This window comes from Lutjanus erythropterus, chromosome 21 (assembly GCF_056507025.1).
Source record: "Lutjanus erythropterus isolate fLutEry1 chromosome 21, fLutEry1.hap2, whole genome shotgun sequence".
In the NCBI taxonomy this organism is placed as follows: domain Eukaryota; kingdom Metazoa; phylum Chordata; class Actinopteri; order Lutjaniformes; family Lutjanidae; genus Lutjanus; species Lutjanus erythropterus.
In genome coordinates, this window is record NC_139337.1 from 16966523 (window position 1) to 16984230 (window position 17708).

General features: G+C 40.9%; 1 protein-coding gene across 1 annotated transcript in view; it reads left to right on the top strand.

Annotated features, from left to right (window-relative positions):
- The first annotated feature begins 806 nt into the window (after positions 1-806).
- The window catches only part of jph1a (junctophilin 1a), a 45735-nt gene continuing 28833 nt past the window's right edge, over positions 807-17708 (top strand). Inside the window, exons 1-3 of the mRNA XM_084746884.1 lie at positions 807-938; positions 1058-1571; positions 7242-8010. Of these exons, the coding sequence (XP_084603010.1) occupies positions 1193-1571; positions 7242-8010 (1148 nt within the window). The 5' untranslated portion in view covers positions 807-938; positions 1058-1192. The remainder of the gene's footprint in view (positions 939-1057; positions 1572-7241; positions 8011-17708) is intronic.

Here is a 17708-nt window from a genome sequence, read left to right on the forward strand (position 1 = left end):
ATACTGCCTATAAAGCGAAGACATCAAAACAATCTGCTTTCTGTTAAAAAAAAAAAAAAAAAAAAAAAAAAAAGCTGATGTCAGGCTGATAATATCAGGTGGCCATTAAAAGTGCTCACTCCAGAAACTAGACAAGTGAAAAATTACAAAAGTGAAAAATTGCAAGTATAAGTAACAGCAGTGTGATTACTGTAATAGCAGCAAAAGTCTAAAATATGTAAACAGTGTACACCAGACTATAACATAATTAAGTAATGGTACTCTTTGTCTGTATTAATACAACACAAAAAACATTGACTATTAAATACAATAAAGAATGAGTATAGTGTGTTATAAGAAATAAACAAAAGTAAATATAGCATAATAGATAAGAAAATATATAAAATATAAGCCAAGAGTATACTGTACATTGAAATAATATTGAATACAAAATAAAAGTGTTATGTATTATGTCATTAGTGGGGTGTTTGTGTCACTACATGCTGTATGAGCTCTAAAACTTAATAAAGCTATATTTCTCTAGTATACATGCTCACCTCATAAAATAGGCCATAGGGATATTATTATGTAACTTAGATAACCAAAATACAATAAATAATCATAAATTCACAACCGATAATCACAGAAGAAAACTATAATTCTGAGGGAATTGTGTTTTATTCACACATGTAAATTAAGGCGCATCTTTCAGACATACAGTTTGGATTGGTAAATTTATAAAGTATCTCATTTTCGGGGGGGTTGAGTCGTCCTGGCTCTCCACAGAGGGGGGAGAGATAGAGAGGATAGTGGGAGGTCCCTGTGGTGTGACGTCGCCATTGGCCCAGTGTCTCTCCTTAGCAGGGACTCGCCGCCTCTCTCTCTCCCTCTGTGATCAGTGGGTGAGAGGGGGGAGACGAGCAGCACACAGCGGAGAACCCGGCCGGCGTGCGCCTCCGGTAAATGACGCCCACCATTCATACCTTTACACTTACCATTACGCATGCCTTTTGTATTGCATGTCAGTGTCTGGAAGTACTATCCTCTCTCCTCACCCTCCTATTTTCTGCCCCTGTAGTCATCATCATCATCTCGTTGGCTCTTCATCCTTTCATCTCACCACCACCGGTCCTGGATCCCACAACCATCGGTCCTGGAGACGCCTGAGAGTCTGAGCGCACGAAGACCTGCTTTATTTCCAGCCTTTATCTGAATGACGGGCGGAAGGTTTGACTTCGACGACGGTGGCACTTACTGCGGGGGGTGGGAGGATGGCAAAGCCCACGGACACGGCATCTGCACTGGACCCAAGGGCCAGGGCGAGTACGCCGGGTCTTGGTCGCACGGCTTTGAGATAGTGGGGGTGTACACCTGGCCCAGCGGGAATACCTACAAGGGCTACTGGTCCCAGGGGAAGCGGCATGGGCTCGGTGTGGAGAATAAAGGCAAGTGGATCTACCGCGGAGAGTGGAGTCACGGTTTTAAGGGTCGGTACGGCGTCCGGCAGAGCCACAACACACCTGCGAGATACGACGGCACCTGGAGCAACGGGCTGCAGGATGGATATGGGATCGAAACCTACGGGGACGGCGGTAAGAAACCACGTCTTTACATATGGACCAGTGTTTGTTTAACGTGTGTGTCGCTTTAACTGCTGTGACTGACGGTGTGTTATGTAGCCTGTGAGTGTGAGGATGCTCAGACTCAAACTGAGGGAGGCTAATGGAAACACATCAGTGCATGAATCTCCATCTGATATGATCTGAAGCCGAGATTGCGCACTGCGCACGATCATCACTTACCTCACCAAAAACTCTGACTTATCACCCCGGTGATGTTAACTTGCTGGATACACTTGAAGATGATGGTTCCATCTCATCTGGCAACTACCGGTTGCTCCTCATATGACAGTGGGAGGAGAGTGAGTCCTATTGCCAGCTCAGTGGCAACATGCCCCTGGCTACAAGAAGTTTGGAAATCACAGTAAATCAGTCTGTTTGGAGCCAATTACAGCCAGACAGTCACCTACTTCTCTGTCATTTTCACATTTGAACCTTCACTTCAATGACACACCTCTTCAAGAGTGCATCCTTTGCATATTTGCCATCATTTCCACTGAAAATGAGTCAAATTTCTTGAAAAAGTACAATTTTCTCTGTCATTCTGCTGGCATTTGGTTCTTGAAAACACACAAAACAGGTGCACCTGCAGTAAAAAATTAGTGAAAACACATTGGTTGCCTTTTCCAAGTTCTAACACACCTCTACAACAGTGTATCTAACTGCCAACATCTTCAGTGAAAATGACTCAAATGTCTTGGGCAAGGTGCTGCTTTGAAGAAGTTAAGCCATTCTGCTGACACGTGTTTATAGACACCTCTTCAACAGTGTGTCTGTTGCACATGTGCCAATGTTTCCACGCAGAATGTTTCCAGTGTCTTCGAAAAAATTTAAGCAATTCCCCTGACAGTTGTTTCTAGAAAACAGACCAAACAGGTGCACCTCAAGTAAAAACTTGCGAAAACACATTGGATCCATTTTCCAGTTTTGAGTACTCCTTTTCAAAAGTGTATCTTCTGCATTAGTGCCAACATTTCCTCTGAAAATCAGTCCAATTTCATGAGAAAGTGCTGCTTTTAGTATAAGTTAAGTAATTATGTTGACACTTGTTTAAAGAAATCACATAGAAAACAGGTGCACCTGCAGTGAAAACTAGCAAAAACAAACTGGATGTATTTTCCAATTTCTAATACACCTCTTAAAGTGTGTATCTTTTGCATAGTAAGTGCCAACATCTCTACTGGAAATCAATCCAATTTCTTTAAAAAAAAGATGCTATTTTTAGTTAAAGTTGCACAGTTCTGCTGATACTTGCTTGTAGAAAAGGCACAAAAACAGGTGCACTTAGAGGGAAAAGTATTGAAAACACATTGGATGCATTTTCTAATTTCTGTTACACCTCCTCGAGACTGTATCTTTTGCACAAATGCCAGCATTTCCACTTAAAATCAATCCAATTTCTTGAGAAAGTTTTACTCTCAGTAGAAGGTAAGCAATCCGGCTGTCGGTTAGAGAACATAGAAAACATACAAATCAGGTGCACCAGCAGTGAAAACTAGTGGAAACATATTGGATGCATTTATTAACAATGCAGTTTATTTCAGATTACTTTTACTATTATCATTACTTAAGACTGACTAATGATTACTCTCATTATTTGTTAATCTGCTGATTAGTTTAATGATTAATCGATTAATTGTTTTAGAGCAGTGAATAATCGATTAATTGATTTGTTGTCAACTGAGTGAAAAATCTCAGATTTCAGCCTCTTAAATATGAATATTTTCTCTCTTCTTTTGTCTTTTATGACAGTAGAATGAATATCTTTGGGTTGTTGACAAAATTTTTGAAATTGAAATCACAATTTTCTGACATTTCAGAAAGCAAACAGCTAATCAATTTATTGAGAAAATAACTGGCAGATTAATCGATATTGAAAATCAACAATGGACTGAAAAATGACTGAAACAACGAATGAATTATCAAAATAGTGGCCAACTCATCAATCAACTAATCAATGAACTGACTAATCGTTGCAGTTCTGCTTAAAATAAACATTCCTACAGTGCTAAAAATACAGAAATGTATCTATCATCAATGCTTTTAGTCATGTTAAGTCACATACAGGACACACTCTTGAAGGTCAGAGGTCAGTGAAAGCCTCTCTCAGAGCTTTGATCCCACTAATCGGTGGTGTGCTCACAGATTGTGTGATCAGGGAAGAAACATCCTGATGGGCTCGCAAACATGAGTGCTTGCAAGCACTGCACGAGGCCTATTACAGACAGTCCTTTCTGGTTATAAAACATCTAAGTCGTCGGGTGATTTATGAGCATCATCTCCACTAACGGAGGCCTTATGGTGCTGAGTAAATGCCTCACATATGACAGCTACAGAGGGCCGGGCTTGGGAAATCAGCTGATCCTAGAGGATCTACAGAACATCTGGCCGTCTGACCCCGCAACATCCTGATAACTTGATCTGCAGGGTCACCGATTTGAACTGCAGTGCAGAGCCAGCCTGTTAATCTCACACTGTTTATCCATCTAAACTCCTGCCCAGGCGAGTATATCATTTTCTGTTAGAATCTGACCATTATAACTTATTTCATTGTATTGGTCAATGAGATTGGGGCGCTGGATCAACAAGCCTTTCTTATTATTAGGAACAGGATTGTAATATGATGCTCTGAAGAAGCTACAGTAGGCCGGCACATGCTCATTGGGCTCAGCAGCACCAAATGGGATTAATGAAGTATTCCTCTCATTATGTGACTCATAGCAATTCCCTGCCGTCAGAGACAAACGGATGGTGGTGAATGTGCCTACTGTCAGTGGGTGAGTTAGTGGCTGCCTGAAAATAGGCTCCTCACTGAGTGATTCACATTCATCCCCAGTGATCCTCAGTATCAGTACCTTAATCAAATCTCTGTGATTGAGTTAGTTATACTCACAGTTCCAGATCTGTGGGGAAGGAGAGAAAACATTTCATTGGCTGACGTACTCTGCACCCCTACAGTACAGCAAGACTCCTCTGTGTTCCCATATATAATGCTGTTTCAAGGTGCTGATATAGAGAATATCTGGCCAGCAAAATGCAAGGTGCACAACAGAGGAAAAAAAAAGAAACCTTGTGAATGTCACGCCAAAAAAAGAGTACACTCAAAAAAAACATAAATGCAACACTTTTGTTTTTGCTCCCATATTTCATGAGTTGAAGTAAAAAAAAAATCTAAGACTTCTTCTGTACAAAAGGTTAACCAAGGTTACACAAAAGTTTCACTTCCAATTCTATTCACGAATTTGTTCAAATCCGTGTTAGTAAGCGCTTTGTGAGCTCCTTTGGCAAAATAATCCATCCGTCTGACAGGTGTGGCATCTTGAGATGCTGATTAAACACAGTGATAATAAAAAGCCATTCTAAAATATGAGTTTTATCTTGAAAATACACATTTATTAGGCACTGAACTGTGGTTATTTAACATAGGTCCACAGATATAAATTATTTTATCCAGTCGTGACCCGCTTCTGTTTGGCTTACCCTGACATTCTTACACTAACCCTAACCAATCACTCCTCATGACTTAACCTAACCAATCCAACTAATGAAGGCAACTAATTACAAAAAACAGGAGGAGGAGAACAAAGTCATAACCCACTCCAATCTAAACAGAAACAGAGCAGGATGGGTTATGACTTTGGCCACCTGGGAAAGACGTTTGGCATCTGTAGCCCCAAGCCCTTTGTATGCCCCTGAATCGGTCACGATAAAAGGCTACTCTAAAATGTACAGATTTATGTTCAAATAATACATTTATTGTCAGCTGAACTGAGGCTGTTTCACATAAGGCTACGGATACAATTTTCATGATCCACCATACTTTGCCTCTGATTGGCTTAGCTAACATTTGGCTAGTTAGCTTAGACTTATTTAGCAGTTATCTCCCAATGACTGGACTCTGTGTCTGACTTCATCATGTGGGATAACAAACCAATTTACCAAGATGTTAGTTTACCCAAATTTATATTTATCAATTTATTTAACTGTTAGGAGACTTCAATCAAGGCTAGTTGTGGCTGTTTTTTGTTTTTTTGGCTCTGTTTGGTTTTAACTGCACTTTCAACATACTGTTTTCTTTGGAATTATGCATTTCTATGGCATAAAAAAGATATATGGAAAAATAAATGTCAAGAAGTCAGATTTTGATCTCAACTAAATGTGACTAAATCTGTAGTTTCTGCATTTTGTCTTTCTAGGCCAGTGTAGTCCTATGTGGAATAAAATAAGTCTTAGATCTTTTGTTTCAGCTAATGAAAAATGGGAGCAAAAATTATTATCATTATGGTAAATGTTACCCTGGTATGATTTCAAAGCATTCGAAAGACAGGTTCCACTTTTCAGACATAAATATCCCCAAATTATCAGGTGTTATCAGTGTTGGTGCAAACTTTCCCCTTTAGGACTGAACCATGAGGAGCATTTTAAATTGTTTTGGTTTTGTCTTTTTGTTTTGCTCAGATAGTTTGTGGAAATCCCACACTGCAGACATTTTCTAGGCTTGTACACTCCTTTAGTTGATTAAGATAAAAGACAGTCCCTTTTTTGGAAGTGGGCCCGGCGAGACAAGCAGACTGTACACTCAAGCAAAAACAGACAGACACAAGCAGCACTTTTAATACACATTTGCTTATTAAAATCATTGTGAGACCACTGCTGACTGTGCTTTATGATAGCAGCCAATGCCAACTGTCTGTTCCTGGAACTGATGGGTAATAGAGACAATGTTCAGAAAGTGATGACTAATTTAATCTTCCCAAATATTGTAAAAATAGAATATGCTAGAGCTTCTGCGGGTCAATGACTGAGATCATTTTGGAAAAAATTGTGTTGTTTATAATGGTGGACCTACTAAGTTACAGTCTTAAGCTCTTGTCACCTTAAAGTCTTTATTACCTTATGGCCTCACATCCCTTACCTGTATCAATGCAATTTCCACAACTCATGGTTTAATTGTAATATGCTGTATAGTGGTTCCCAACCTGTGGGTCAGGACCCTCAGAAGGGGTCACAAGATAAACCTGAGAGGTCTCAAGATGATAACAGGATAGGAAAGAAGAAAAAATGTACTTCTGCTGCATAAAATAATTCACTCTTTGATGGAGCTATACTCACAAATCACATGCTTTGTTGAAAGGTTCCAAAAGATTGAAAGTTTGGGAATAGGGTTGGGCGAGGAGACGATGTCCACAGTGAAACATCATGATGACTGATAACCTTTTTTGTTGGTGTTGTTCTGTTTTGGGTTAGGGAGTTTTGGGGGGGTTAGCTGTCCCATGGCAGAAAAGCCAGTTAGTGTAGTCACTCCTCGCTCCTTCATTCAGTCGAGTGGCAGGCTCCCATCACTCGTAAAAGAAGCAGGCAGGTCAACTCTTACATCCCCTGCCAACACACGGACAGCTGCAGGGTAACCAGACGTTTGGGTTCATCTAGCTGGGCATGTTTAATATTGAAATAATAAACAGGACATGGAGACGTAGCACAATGACCAGCAGCAACGGCTTCTTTGTTTTCTGTCCCACACATCAAATGCAGAAGTTTACCAACAACTCCTGCCTCAAGGCAACTCAACCACTGCTATATAGTGTCAGATGTATACAGTTGTGTCTATGATGACTCACTGACTCATGTCTACCTGTTCCTCAGGTACCTATCAAGGCCAGTGGATGGGTGGGATGCGGCATGGCTACGGCGTGCGTCAGAGTGTTCCTTATGGCATGGCCACCGTTATCCGCTCTCCACTCCGCACGTCTCTGGCCTCCCTGCGCTCCGAGCAGAGCAACGGCACAGTGCTCCAGGACCTGTCCTCCCCCGCAGACACGCCGACGGGCAGCCGCGGCGGCTTCGTCCTTAACTTCCACTCAGACAGCGAGGTCGTCACTGGCAAGAAGAAGGGCCTGTTCCGCCGGGGGTCGCTGTTCGGCAGCCTCCGGCAGTTGCGCAAGTCGGACTCTCGGACCTCAATCTCCAGCAAGCGCAGCTCTGCACGCAGCGATGCCGCCATGAGCCGTATCAGCTCCAGCGACGCCAACTCTACCATATCAATCGGTGACGGCGAGCTGCCCGATGAGGACCTTCCTCTAGAGGACCATGTGGATGCCACCACGACTGAGACCTACATGGGCGAGTGGAAGAACGACAAGCGCAATGGATTTGGTGTTTCAGAGAGATCCAACGGGATGAAGTATGAAGGAGAATGGCTTAACAACAAGCGCCATGGTTACGGGTGCACGGTTTTCCCAGATGGCACCAAAGAAGAAGGGAAGTACAAAAATAACGTGCTGGTGCGTGGAATAAGGAAGCAGTTGATTCCTCTTAAGAACCCCAAAACCAAAGAGAAGGTGGATCGGGCTGTGGAGGGGGCGCAGAGGGCTGCGGCCATCGCCAGGAGTAAAGTGGAGATAGCAGCCTCCAGGTACTGTGTGTGCGTTTGTGTGTGTGTTCATTCATGCTTCTGTGTGTGCATGTGGGTGTATACTGTGTAAACACAAAAACGACAGGGTGAATATCCTCAGGAGTTTATTTTCAGTGGTGAAGAGTCAGAGCAGCGGCCTGTTGGACAAACATCTCCGGCTCTGATTGAAGGCTCAGTCTTGTGTAAGTGGAGTCCCATGACAACAGCGCCGACCTTTATACATCATCAACAGTCAAGGCTTTTGTGTAGCCGGTGTGATCATCCCTGGAAAAGGTTCTGTTTCTATTCTCTGCCCATATCTTTCATTCCCAGGGAGAGGGGTTAGGCATCTTGTGTGTCTGTGTGTGTGAGATTTGTGTGCCTGTGAGTTCATGTGCATAAGCAGTATAGCCATACCCGCGCCCGTGCCAAACGCGTCTCGTGTGCCCAATAACGATACCTGCTCCTCCTGCCAAGTATTGCTCTGATGTGGCATCTGCTCTTTAACAGGTGGATGAGACGTGACCTTTTCCTTTAAAGCCTCCCTCCTACTGGGACACAGTTCAGCGTACGCAGCATCACTTTGACATCCTCTGGTTTCATTGCATCAGGGAATTATTAGACTGAAGACTGTGAGGATGTGTACAAGCTGTGAAAAGGTCTCTATGCAATCATGCCTGTTTGGATTTTTTTTTTCCTCTCTCAAGAGGCGCACATGAATTTGCATGCATGAAAAGACATGAATAATAATTTATAATACGCAAAAGCAACTACAACTCTATTGTATTTCCATCTCACACACAAACGGTGGTTCTAAAACAATTAGTCAATCAAATGATTTAAAAAAAGCATAATGAACTATAATTGTGCTTAATTAACTAATCACTTTAATTAGACTTTTATCACACTGGGCACAGCTTTACAAATTTCCAGATTTCTTTTTTATGTTTCATATAAAAAAGAAAGCTAAATGCTAACATCAACATGCTAACATGTTCACAGTTCACAAGATGCTGATGTTTAGCAGGTATAATATTTATTGTGCATAAACCGTTTTAGTTTAGGCTGTTAACATAACATTTGCTAATTAGCAGTAAGCACATTTCGCAGGTATTCAAACAAACTATTTTAAGAGTTATTGAAGAATACTTTTCTTGTGGCAGCCATTTTGATATGATTTATCATATTATATAATTATACTAACCTTAATTAGTATAATTGGTAACACCTGTTTTTGCCCTACTATTTCATGTTAATCCAGCTGCCATGAAACAAGCCAATTCATCCTGTTGGGAACATAAACATTTGAACCAAGTTTCATGACAATCTGTCCAATTTTTGTTTGATTCAAAATGAAAAATCTCCAAAGACGTCAGGGGATCGACTAAGTTTATCATTTATTGTCTGGGAACCATGAATGTTTCTCGAAAATTTTAAACAATCCGTCTAGTAGATGTGAAGATGTTTCTCAGGAAAAAGGGGAAAAACTGACAACAGTAAGAGTCAGGGGACTACTAAAATGACCACCATGAATATCAGTAAAAAGTTCATGTCAGTTCATCCAATAACTGATGTTTCACTAAAAAACAAAAATGTCAGTCTCATGGCTCTGGCAGATTCATCTGGCCTTCCTTCCTTTTAGACAGAATTCGAGCCAATCACAACCATTTATTTAATATGGGGCGTGTTCTATGGTTGACAGAGGCCTATAAACTTACATGACCATCTTTATAGTCACTCCACTAGCCTGGGTAAAAAAAACCAAAAGACTTTTTTTTGGCTGCTGTTCAGACCAGCTAAAGAATAATAACTCATTACTCTGTGCTCTGGTGATTTATAATGGGTGTCATTATTTCAACATTGTTAGTCTAAATGATTAATCAACAGTCTAATTTAACTGGTGAAATAAAATACACACCCTCGATATTCTAACACACAGGAGAGAACAAATATGAATATTTTGACTCAGAGCTGAACCTAGCCATTTCCGGCAACACAGTATGAATAGCAGGCTTTATTACAATATCCAGACGTTCTTTTAAAATATAATAATTCCTCCGCAGCTAGAAAAAATGCTTTATTCTGCAGATTTCAAGGATATAAGATAAAGATTACATAAGGTGGATTTAACATGCCTGATATTAAACCTGCTGCATACTGTTTGCTCCACAGATAAGACCCATGATATTATGAGTCTGTATCTGTGTCAGTGAGAGCCAGCGAGGCTGAGATAAAAACCTACGGGGGGAAAGGAGAAAAATGGATAATGTGTTGAAAGGCAGACGCTCCTCTTCAGCTGTGTGCATTAGAGCACCATCTCACAGCAGAAGGAAACACATGACCTGATGCATGGCGCTAAAGCTGCAACAGTAAAAGCATTCAAGCTGATACGGAGTGTTTATGGCAGCAAACAAGGTCCCCTGTACTGTAGTAAGTGATCAAATTACTGCCTGGTACGTGCCGCTGGAAATCTCTAAACAAGCTCTTCCGTTCTCCTGACTGAAATCAACATTTTTAAATTATTTGTGTTGCAAACAGCCCAAACAGCAGACTGTGACCGCTGTGTGTAAGCAGGTTATGTAAGTCTCATTATACAGTGCATGGCAAAAGATACACTCGTATCGATCCAGCTCTGGTCACGTGACTCTCAGTCTTTGAATGTGGAGCGGTGGATCCACGGGGACTGAGGGGAGGGAGGGGAGACAGAGGCACAGAGAGAGTAAAAAAAATGGATTGAAGTGGGAGAGAGCCAGGGGATAAATGTTGATTGGATAAGATGGGGGATGCGGCGTCTTTGCTGAGCAAGAGGTTTGCGAGGAGTCTGGAGTGGACAGAAATGAAAAAAAGAAGCAGAGTCAAACAAAAAAAAAAAAGAGGGCACAGAGGGACACACCCTCCCCTTCCCTCGCCTCCCCTGTGAATTACAGTACAGAAGAGCTATCCCATCAGCCTCTCTGGTGATGCTGATGACCTCATGCTCGTGATCAGCCAATCGATAGAGAGCTAGAGTGATGAGGTGGAGTGGATTTCTGTGTCTGTGACCCCCATTCACTGTTATTTTGCCACCGTTATCTTTATAAAATGGACTTCTACACACATTCAGTATGCTCTTGTGTCCCTGGGTGTGTGTGTGTGTGTGTGTGTGTGTGTGTGTGTGTGTGTGTCCGAGGCCTGTGAACTGAGATAAGTGACTGTGCCACTGAAACGTTTACTGTGTCATGGTGCTTCTCCCATAAAGCCTTTTTGTTACACATCAGCAGTTTCGGTATCCTGGTGGCTCAGTGGTGAGTCAGTTTATACTCTGTGTAATCTACTGTAATGGCTGCTGTTACACTGAAACTTTACCGTCACTCACAGGAAGAATTCACCTATCTCCAAAACTGTTCATCCAATCTACACTCTTAGAAATAAAGGTGCTAACTAGAACCACAAAGGGTTCTGCAGTTTGTCCCCAGTCCCTCAGTTTAAACTTTTAGAAAGGCCCCACTAGGAGAGAGTTCTACCGAGAACTATACATAAAGGTTTGTCCCTAAAGCCATCTGTGGTAACAAGAACCCTCCCCATGGGTTCTACTGAGAACCTTTTCATATTCCAAGAGATCTATGTATAACACACTCTGGGAACTCTACTCAGAACCTTTTCATATTCCAAGGGTTTTATCTAGAACGCACTCAGAGGGTTTTATATGACTCCTCGAACCTTCTTGATGAAAGACTTCTTCTTTCTTCCACGAAGGCTTCTTTGGATGAAAAGATTCTTAATGGAACCCTTACTCATACAACCAGAACCCTTCCTTTCTTCTCCTTTCAGGAAGAAGCTGTTTGGAACCTTTATCTCCAAGCGTGCACTACAAACTTGGCAGGTGCATTTCTGGGGACCCAAAAAAGTTGACTTTGGTGCAGTTTGAACAAGTGACATGTTCAGTAAACTTTGAATAAACAGGTGAAATGCAGCAGTGGGGGCTGGGACTCATTGACATGATTAACATCACGATTACGAGGTCAGATTCTCTGTGAAATCAGACGAAACAAGCACATTTTCCTAAAGCCAAAGTTACTGTGAGTCCTGTATTACCCAGTTGATTTTTAGATGATTTAATTTTTTGACGTTATAGTTTGTGGTTAATACTGTGGAAACGCGTCTGCTTTTGTCCACAGGGGCCTCCCAAATCAATAAAATATTAAAGTTGTAGCAGTAGCTTTAAAATAGATCTTCTTAATGTTTCTTCATCATACATATGTTAAAAGTAATGTCTATTTTGCTGCTGTTACGGTAACGTAACATTGTACCATGGGTCATCTAATGCTGTTATTCAGCCCTTGTAGATTTTCTTTTGACTTTAACAATCATATATGAGTGAGAAAATGGCTTACTAACGTTACAGACTGTTGTTACAGTTTGTTTCAAACAAATCAAATTAAACGGACACTGCACTGGTCTCATAAACGTCTTAGAATGAAGTGTGTGAAGCGTTAAAATGACCTTACAAACGCTGTTTAAATTTAAACGCGGTTGAGCTGTGTTGATGTTCTATCTTGTTTTATCTGACCTTCCTCTTCTCAGGTTAAGTTGATTAAGCACACCGCCTCTACAATGCTAAGAATGATTAAAATGCCAAAACAAACATACTGTAAGCCAGGCCGTGCATGCAGGCCAAGTGTGTGTTTCCATTTGATAGCACTGTTTGCTCTGCAGGCTCTAGTGAAAGGTTAACCAACACCTAATATGCAGCTCCTCCGGATATAGGGAAGATATTTATATGATGTGTATTTTCTTCTTCACGGCAATCAGCAAGAAGTTGAGACTAATGATATTCAGAAATGTTTGTCATCATCACATTTTTCCTCTACCAGCGAGGCTGTTTTGTTTGTCCGTCTGTCTTACATTTGAAGATATTTACATTAAATTTGCGGATAGGACAGAAAGGACACTGGTTACAAAATGGACAGGTTTTAATGACAATCCAGTCTGGAACTTCTGGTTTTAGATAATCCAAAGTTGGTTGGTTTATAGGTGTGTAGGAGATGACCATTGACTGGCAACTAAAAATTTAAAGATGAAGAAAAGAAGTATCAGTTGCTAGGTAACAGGAATAAAAGTTGATAAGCAATCTTGTGTTGAGTGTTTAAGATTTCCAGACTGAGATGACATAAGATAAGGTAAGAAAAGTTACAATTCCTACTTAATTAGGATTTGCTTCTGTAATTCTAAACTGGGGAAAAATCGTATCTTAGACTCAGGGCTATATTTTCAACATCCATGATGTGATACAAGTCTTTATATCAAATTAGGGTAAAGTTGCTCTACTCTGGTTTGTTGAGTATAATTTGATTACAATCAAGTACAAAATCTGAGATAATTAACATTTGCATAATTATAACAAAATATAATTAAAACCATAATCATACAATTACTGTAACAGTGGTGATTACATCATTCTAAATCAAATAAAATATGTTTCAGGATCACAAATTGAATTGTGTGCGATTGTGTGTCAGCATTATTATTAATTCAAATGTCTTTTTACCTTGTAGTTAATGTTGTAATGGATTGTTTATCTGTAAAGTATTGCTGCTGATGTTTCAAGTTGCTCAGTTTGTGGAGACATTAGGCTGAAAGTACAGAATATTCTGAATGACAAAAAAAGAAATCTGCTGCTACACCAAAACTTTTTCTCAAGTAGAATATTTTGTTAATGTCTACACTTAACAACTGTACGTATTAGTAGTAAAAGTCAAGATGCACATGTGCATGTGTACTCATCACGCACACACACTATCACACACACAGACTATCATATATATATATAGAGACTATCTATATGCATTTACCTAATCAGAACTCACCTCTCTCACCACACAGGAACACCTCACACACAGACACTCACTCACTCTCTCTCTCTCTCTCTCTCACACACACACACACAAGACAAATGCATACAGTGAGGGTGCATGCGGTGTGTGCTGCTCTGCTGGTGTGTCAGCAGTGAGTACTGACTAAATAAGGCAAGGCATCAGTTGGCTTATCAGCACCAGCCAGGAATATATACCCGTCCCACTACTGATATAGCAGCCCGCCATCTCACTCACACTATCATCTCTCCTAAATGTGTGTGTGTGTGTGTGTGTGTGTGTGTGTGTGTGTGTGTGTGTGTGTGTGTGTGTGTGTGTGTGTGTGTGTGTGTGTCTATATAAATAGGAGGGAAAGATTTCAAGAGAATGGGAGAAACTGTCTGTTTGGATGTGAGAGATTAGATAAGGTTTGCTATCACTTGGCAGGAGAACAGAGAAAGTGTGTGTGCGGTGCGTGTGTGGTGTCCAGGGGTGTTTGTTTATCACCTGCTGTGTGATGACCTCAGCCACTCACCACCTGCCCTTTTTGGAGAGAGTTATAGATCAGCCTGTGTTTCAACATGTGAACAAAATAATCCCAACTCGCAGTACATCATGTAAGATTCCATCTTGGCTGTCCTCAGCAGCGATGACTTCTTCTTCTGCTTCAAATAGGGGCAGAGGTGCAATTAGGTTAGATTTTTCTGCGTCTGTGCTTGCGTGTGTTTGGATCTTCGTGCTGAGGCCACCTCTTTATGAAGTGGCGCCACGCACCTTTCAAAGGTATGTCAAGTTTGGCCCTTTATGAAGTGACAAAATGTACAGTAGCAATGAGGCACGGAGCGTACAGTAACTGTAACTGTGGGAAGGACTGCCAGTCGTCTGAATCACGAGTCAGAGTAAAGCAAGCCACATCATACAGTATATTTATCCCCCGACCTGTCTCATATTTATGGTGATGATGTGGTGTGGGGTAACACAACATTTATTGCTGACAGAATCAAATGCACACACATAAAATAACCTGCCACATGTGCCTCATATTATCTATATAAGTATAATTAATGACCGCAGTAATTGCCAGCTAGTACCTACGAAAGAGCCATAAATAATGTAGCTGATGCAATGGCGCATGCATCATGAGTTAGCCGAGCAGGTTCCAAATGACCCACAGCGCAATCAAATTACAGCGTGTAATGTAATCTTATTCTGTATTTACACCACGTTATCATCATATAAAGTCATAGTTAGCAGTTAAGTAGGTGTTAGTGGATGGAAGCTGAAATGTCTCAGTAACTATTGGATGGCTTTGTTATTGAATTTTGTATACACATTCATCCCTCACGTGTAATAATTTAGGTGTCGGCTTTGGATAAAGATAGAGGGTCAATGGACGAGAAGTGTTTTTCCAACAAAGCGACAGGATTCAGCAGGTTCAACTCAAACATAAATCCCTGGAGGCTCTCTTTGTTTCGTTTTGCTGGTGGATAATTAATGTAGCTACCGGTTCAGACGAACATAACCAAGGAAATCATATGGCTCACCTTCCGTTTTTTTTCACAGAGGCATAAAACAGATGGAGAGCCTGACTCTGCTCCATTTTGGTGATTGCTTTAAAGTCAATAGCCAGATATTTCTCGTCCAGATTTTTCTCATCCTGGTGGGTGATAAATGACCACATAGTCTGGCCACGGCTTTGTTTCTTGGCTTTTCCAATTCTTCAATTACTCTGATTAATTCTTTCTTTTGGGACAATATTGTGGGCCTTTATGCCTTTAATTTATGGGACGCCTGAAGTGAGGACGGGAAAGGTGGAGTGAGAGTGGCAGCAAAGGGCCACAGGCGGGAGTCGAACCAAAATTTGTAGTTTAAAGAGCCAAACAACTACACAAAACTGTCTTTATTTTCATGTTCAAATGATGATTATTGTCCCGTTACACTGAATGTAATGAAACCTTAATTAGTACCATCAATAACACCAGTGTTTACGCTGCTATTTCATGTCACAAAGTCTACTGGACAGCTCTACCTATATCATAACTCACAGCTCAGAACTCTTAGAAAGAATTGAAAACATAACATAAAACCCCCAAGAGAGGATGTTACAAATCACATCATATACAGACAGAGAGGAGCAGATATAACAGCAAATAAATAGTTAATTTCAGTCTAGTAAAAGTGACTTTCTCATTGCAAAACCTCTTGCACAGACAAGACACTAGATAACTTAGAATGAGCAAAAAGTCCGATGCATCTGCTGCTGTTGATACATGTTATGATGCCATATGACATCTCAGTAAACAGAAGTGATGTAGAAGTTGGAGAAAGACTACATAGGCTTAATTTTCTGACGTACAGTTACCCCGCATTAGAGCTTTGTTCCTGGGGGAGCACTAGAGGAGAATAGCGTGCGGGAGACAGCCGTGTGTAAATGTGAGTGGAGCGCTGGGCTGTGTCGACAGCAGTGGTGATAGGATTGGGTTTCACCAACATGCCATTACACTGTGTGGCTGCGGCTCGTAATCTCTCTGAGAATGGCACATATTTCTGCAGCTTCTCAAGAAAGACCAGGATGAGTCAGGCAGGCGGGCGGGAGGGCAGAGGGGGGGAGTCACGTAGAGTCCAAGGCTGTTACAAAGAGGTTAACTCATGTAGTGGTTCACCTGCAATCATTAAAAATTCAAAAGTACTCCTTGTGCTGATGGTTTGCCCACTCTTCCATTTCCTCTACAATCTTTCTTTTCTTGGTTTATAAAGAACTACACCTACAAGGACGCATTCCCGACAGTATGAAACAGTAGATGTGAGGTACTGCCTCTTTCTTGTTGTGTCTCTGTGGTAATCGTGTGTAACAGGAGTTAATGAGAGTAACAGTCAGTGGAGTTAAAAATTGTGTTAGACAATGATTTCAGATGTAAAGAAATAAGGAGTACAAGTTAGTAGAGTTTCTGGTCAGTATGCTTGTTCTCCAAGGGTTTCCTTCCCTGTGTGTGTGTGTGTGTGTGTGTGTGTGTGTGTGTGTGTGCCATCCTCCTGAGAATTTCCCATGACGTGACAAGATATTACGTTAAAATCCCACATGTCAGCGTCATTTGCGTCTAACTCTATGCACCTGTTCAATGGCTGTTTACATTATTTTACATAGGCACGGTACGCAAACACATGTTCGGATCAGTGGTTCTGAATTCTGCTGGTGAAGTGACTCCAGACGAAAGTCATTAATATACTATAAGCCCATAACAATTATACGGTAATTGAGTTGTGAGCTGTGCTAAAGGTGCTGAGTTACTGCCCAAAACACTGCTTGGCCTGATCCAAAGGCGCCATCACTGATAGGGAATAAACCTGTTAACTCCTCAAAGTCCACAGCGTGTAGACGTGACTGTGGCAGTGTCTATAAATAGATGTACACTGGAGAGGCAGAGCATACTCTTTAGCCTAAAATCAAATTTTATTTTACACACCGTTCTGTCTGCTTTGTATTTTGGTGGCCCCTCGAGAAGTTAGCATTGTAGATTTTTGAATATTTGCAGTATATAAATGTATAGGAGTGGGCGATATGAATGACATCCTTTATTACAGTATTTGTAATTTTCTATTCCAGTGTTGTACTACATTGTGATTCAGGCCACAAGTATGGCATATTTTTTAATTATTTGTTAATCTTTTCATTACGTTCTCTCTAAATGACAAGACGTGACACAGAATTTCTGTGAACAAAAGTCTGAAACATCTTTGCTCAAACGTTCAATTTTTATATATTTTGTGTAATCTTTGGATTTTTTCTTGTATTCTTTTTATTAAAATGGTTCATTAATTATGAAAATTGTTGCAAATTAATTTTCGGTTTAAGTGTTGGCCAATCAATTCACCCTTCCATCAGTACCC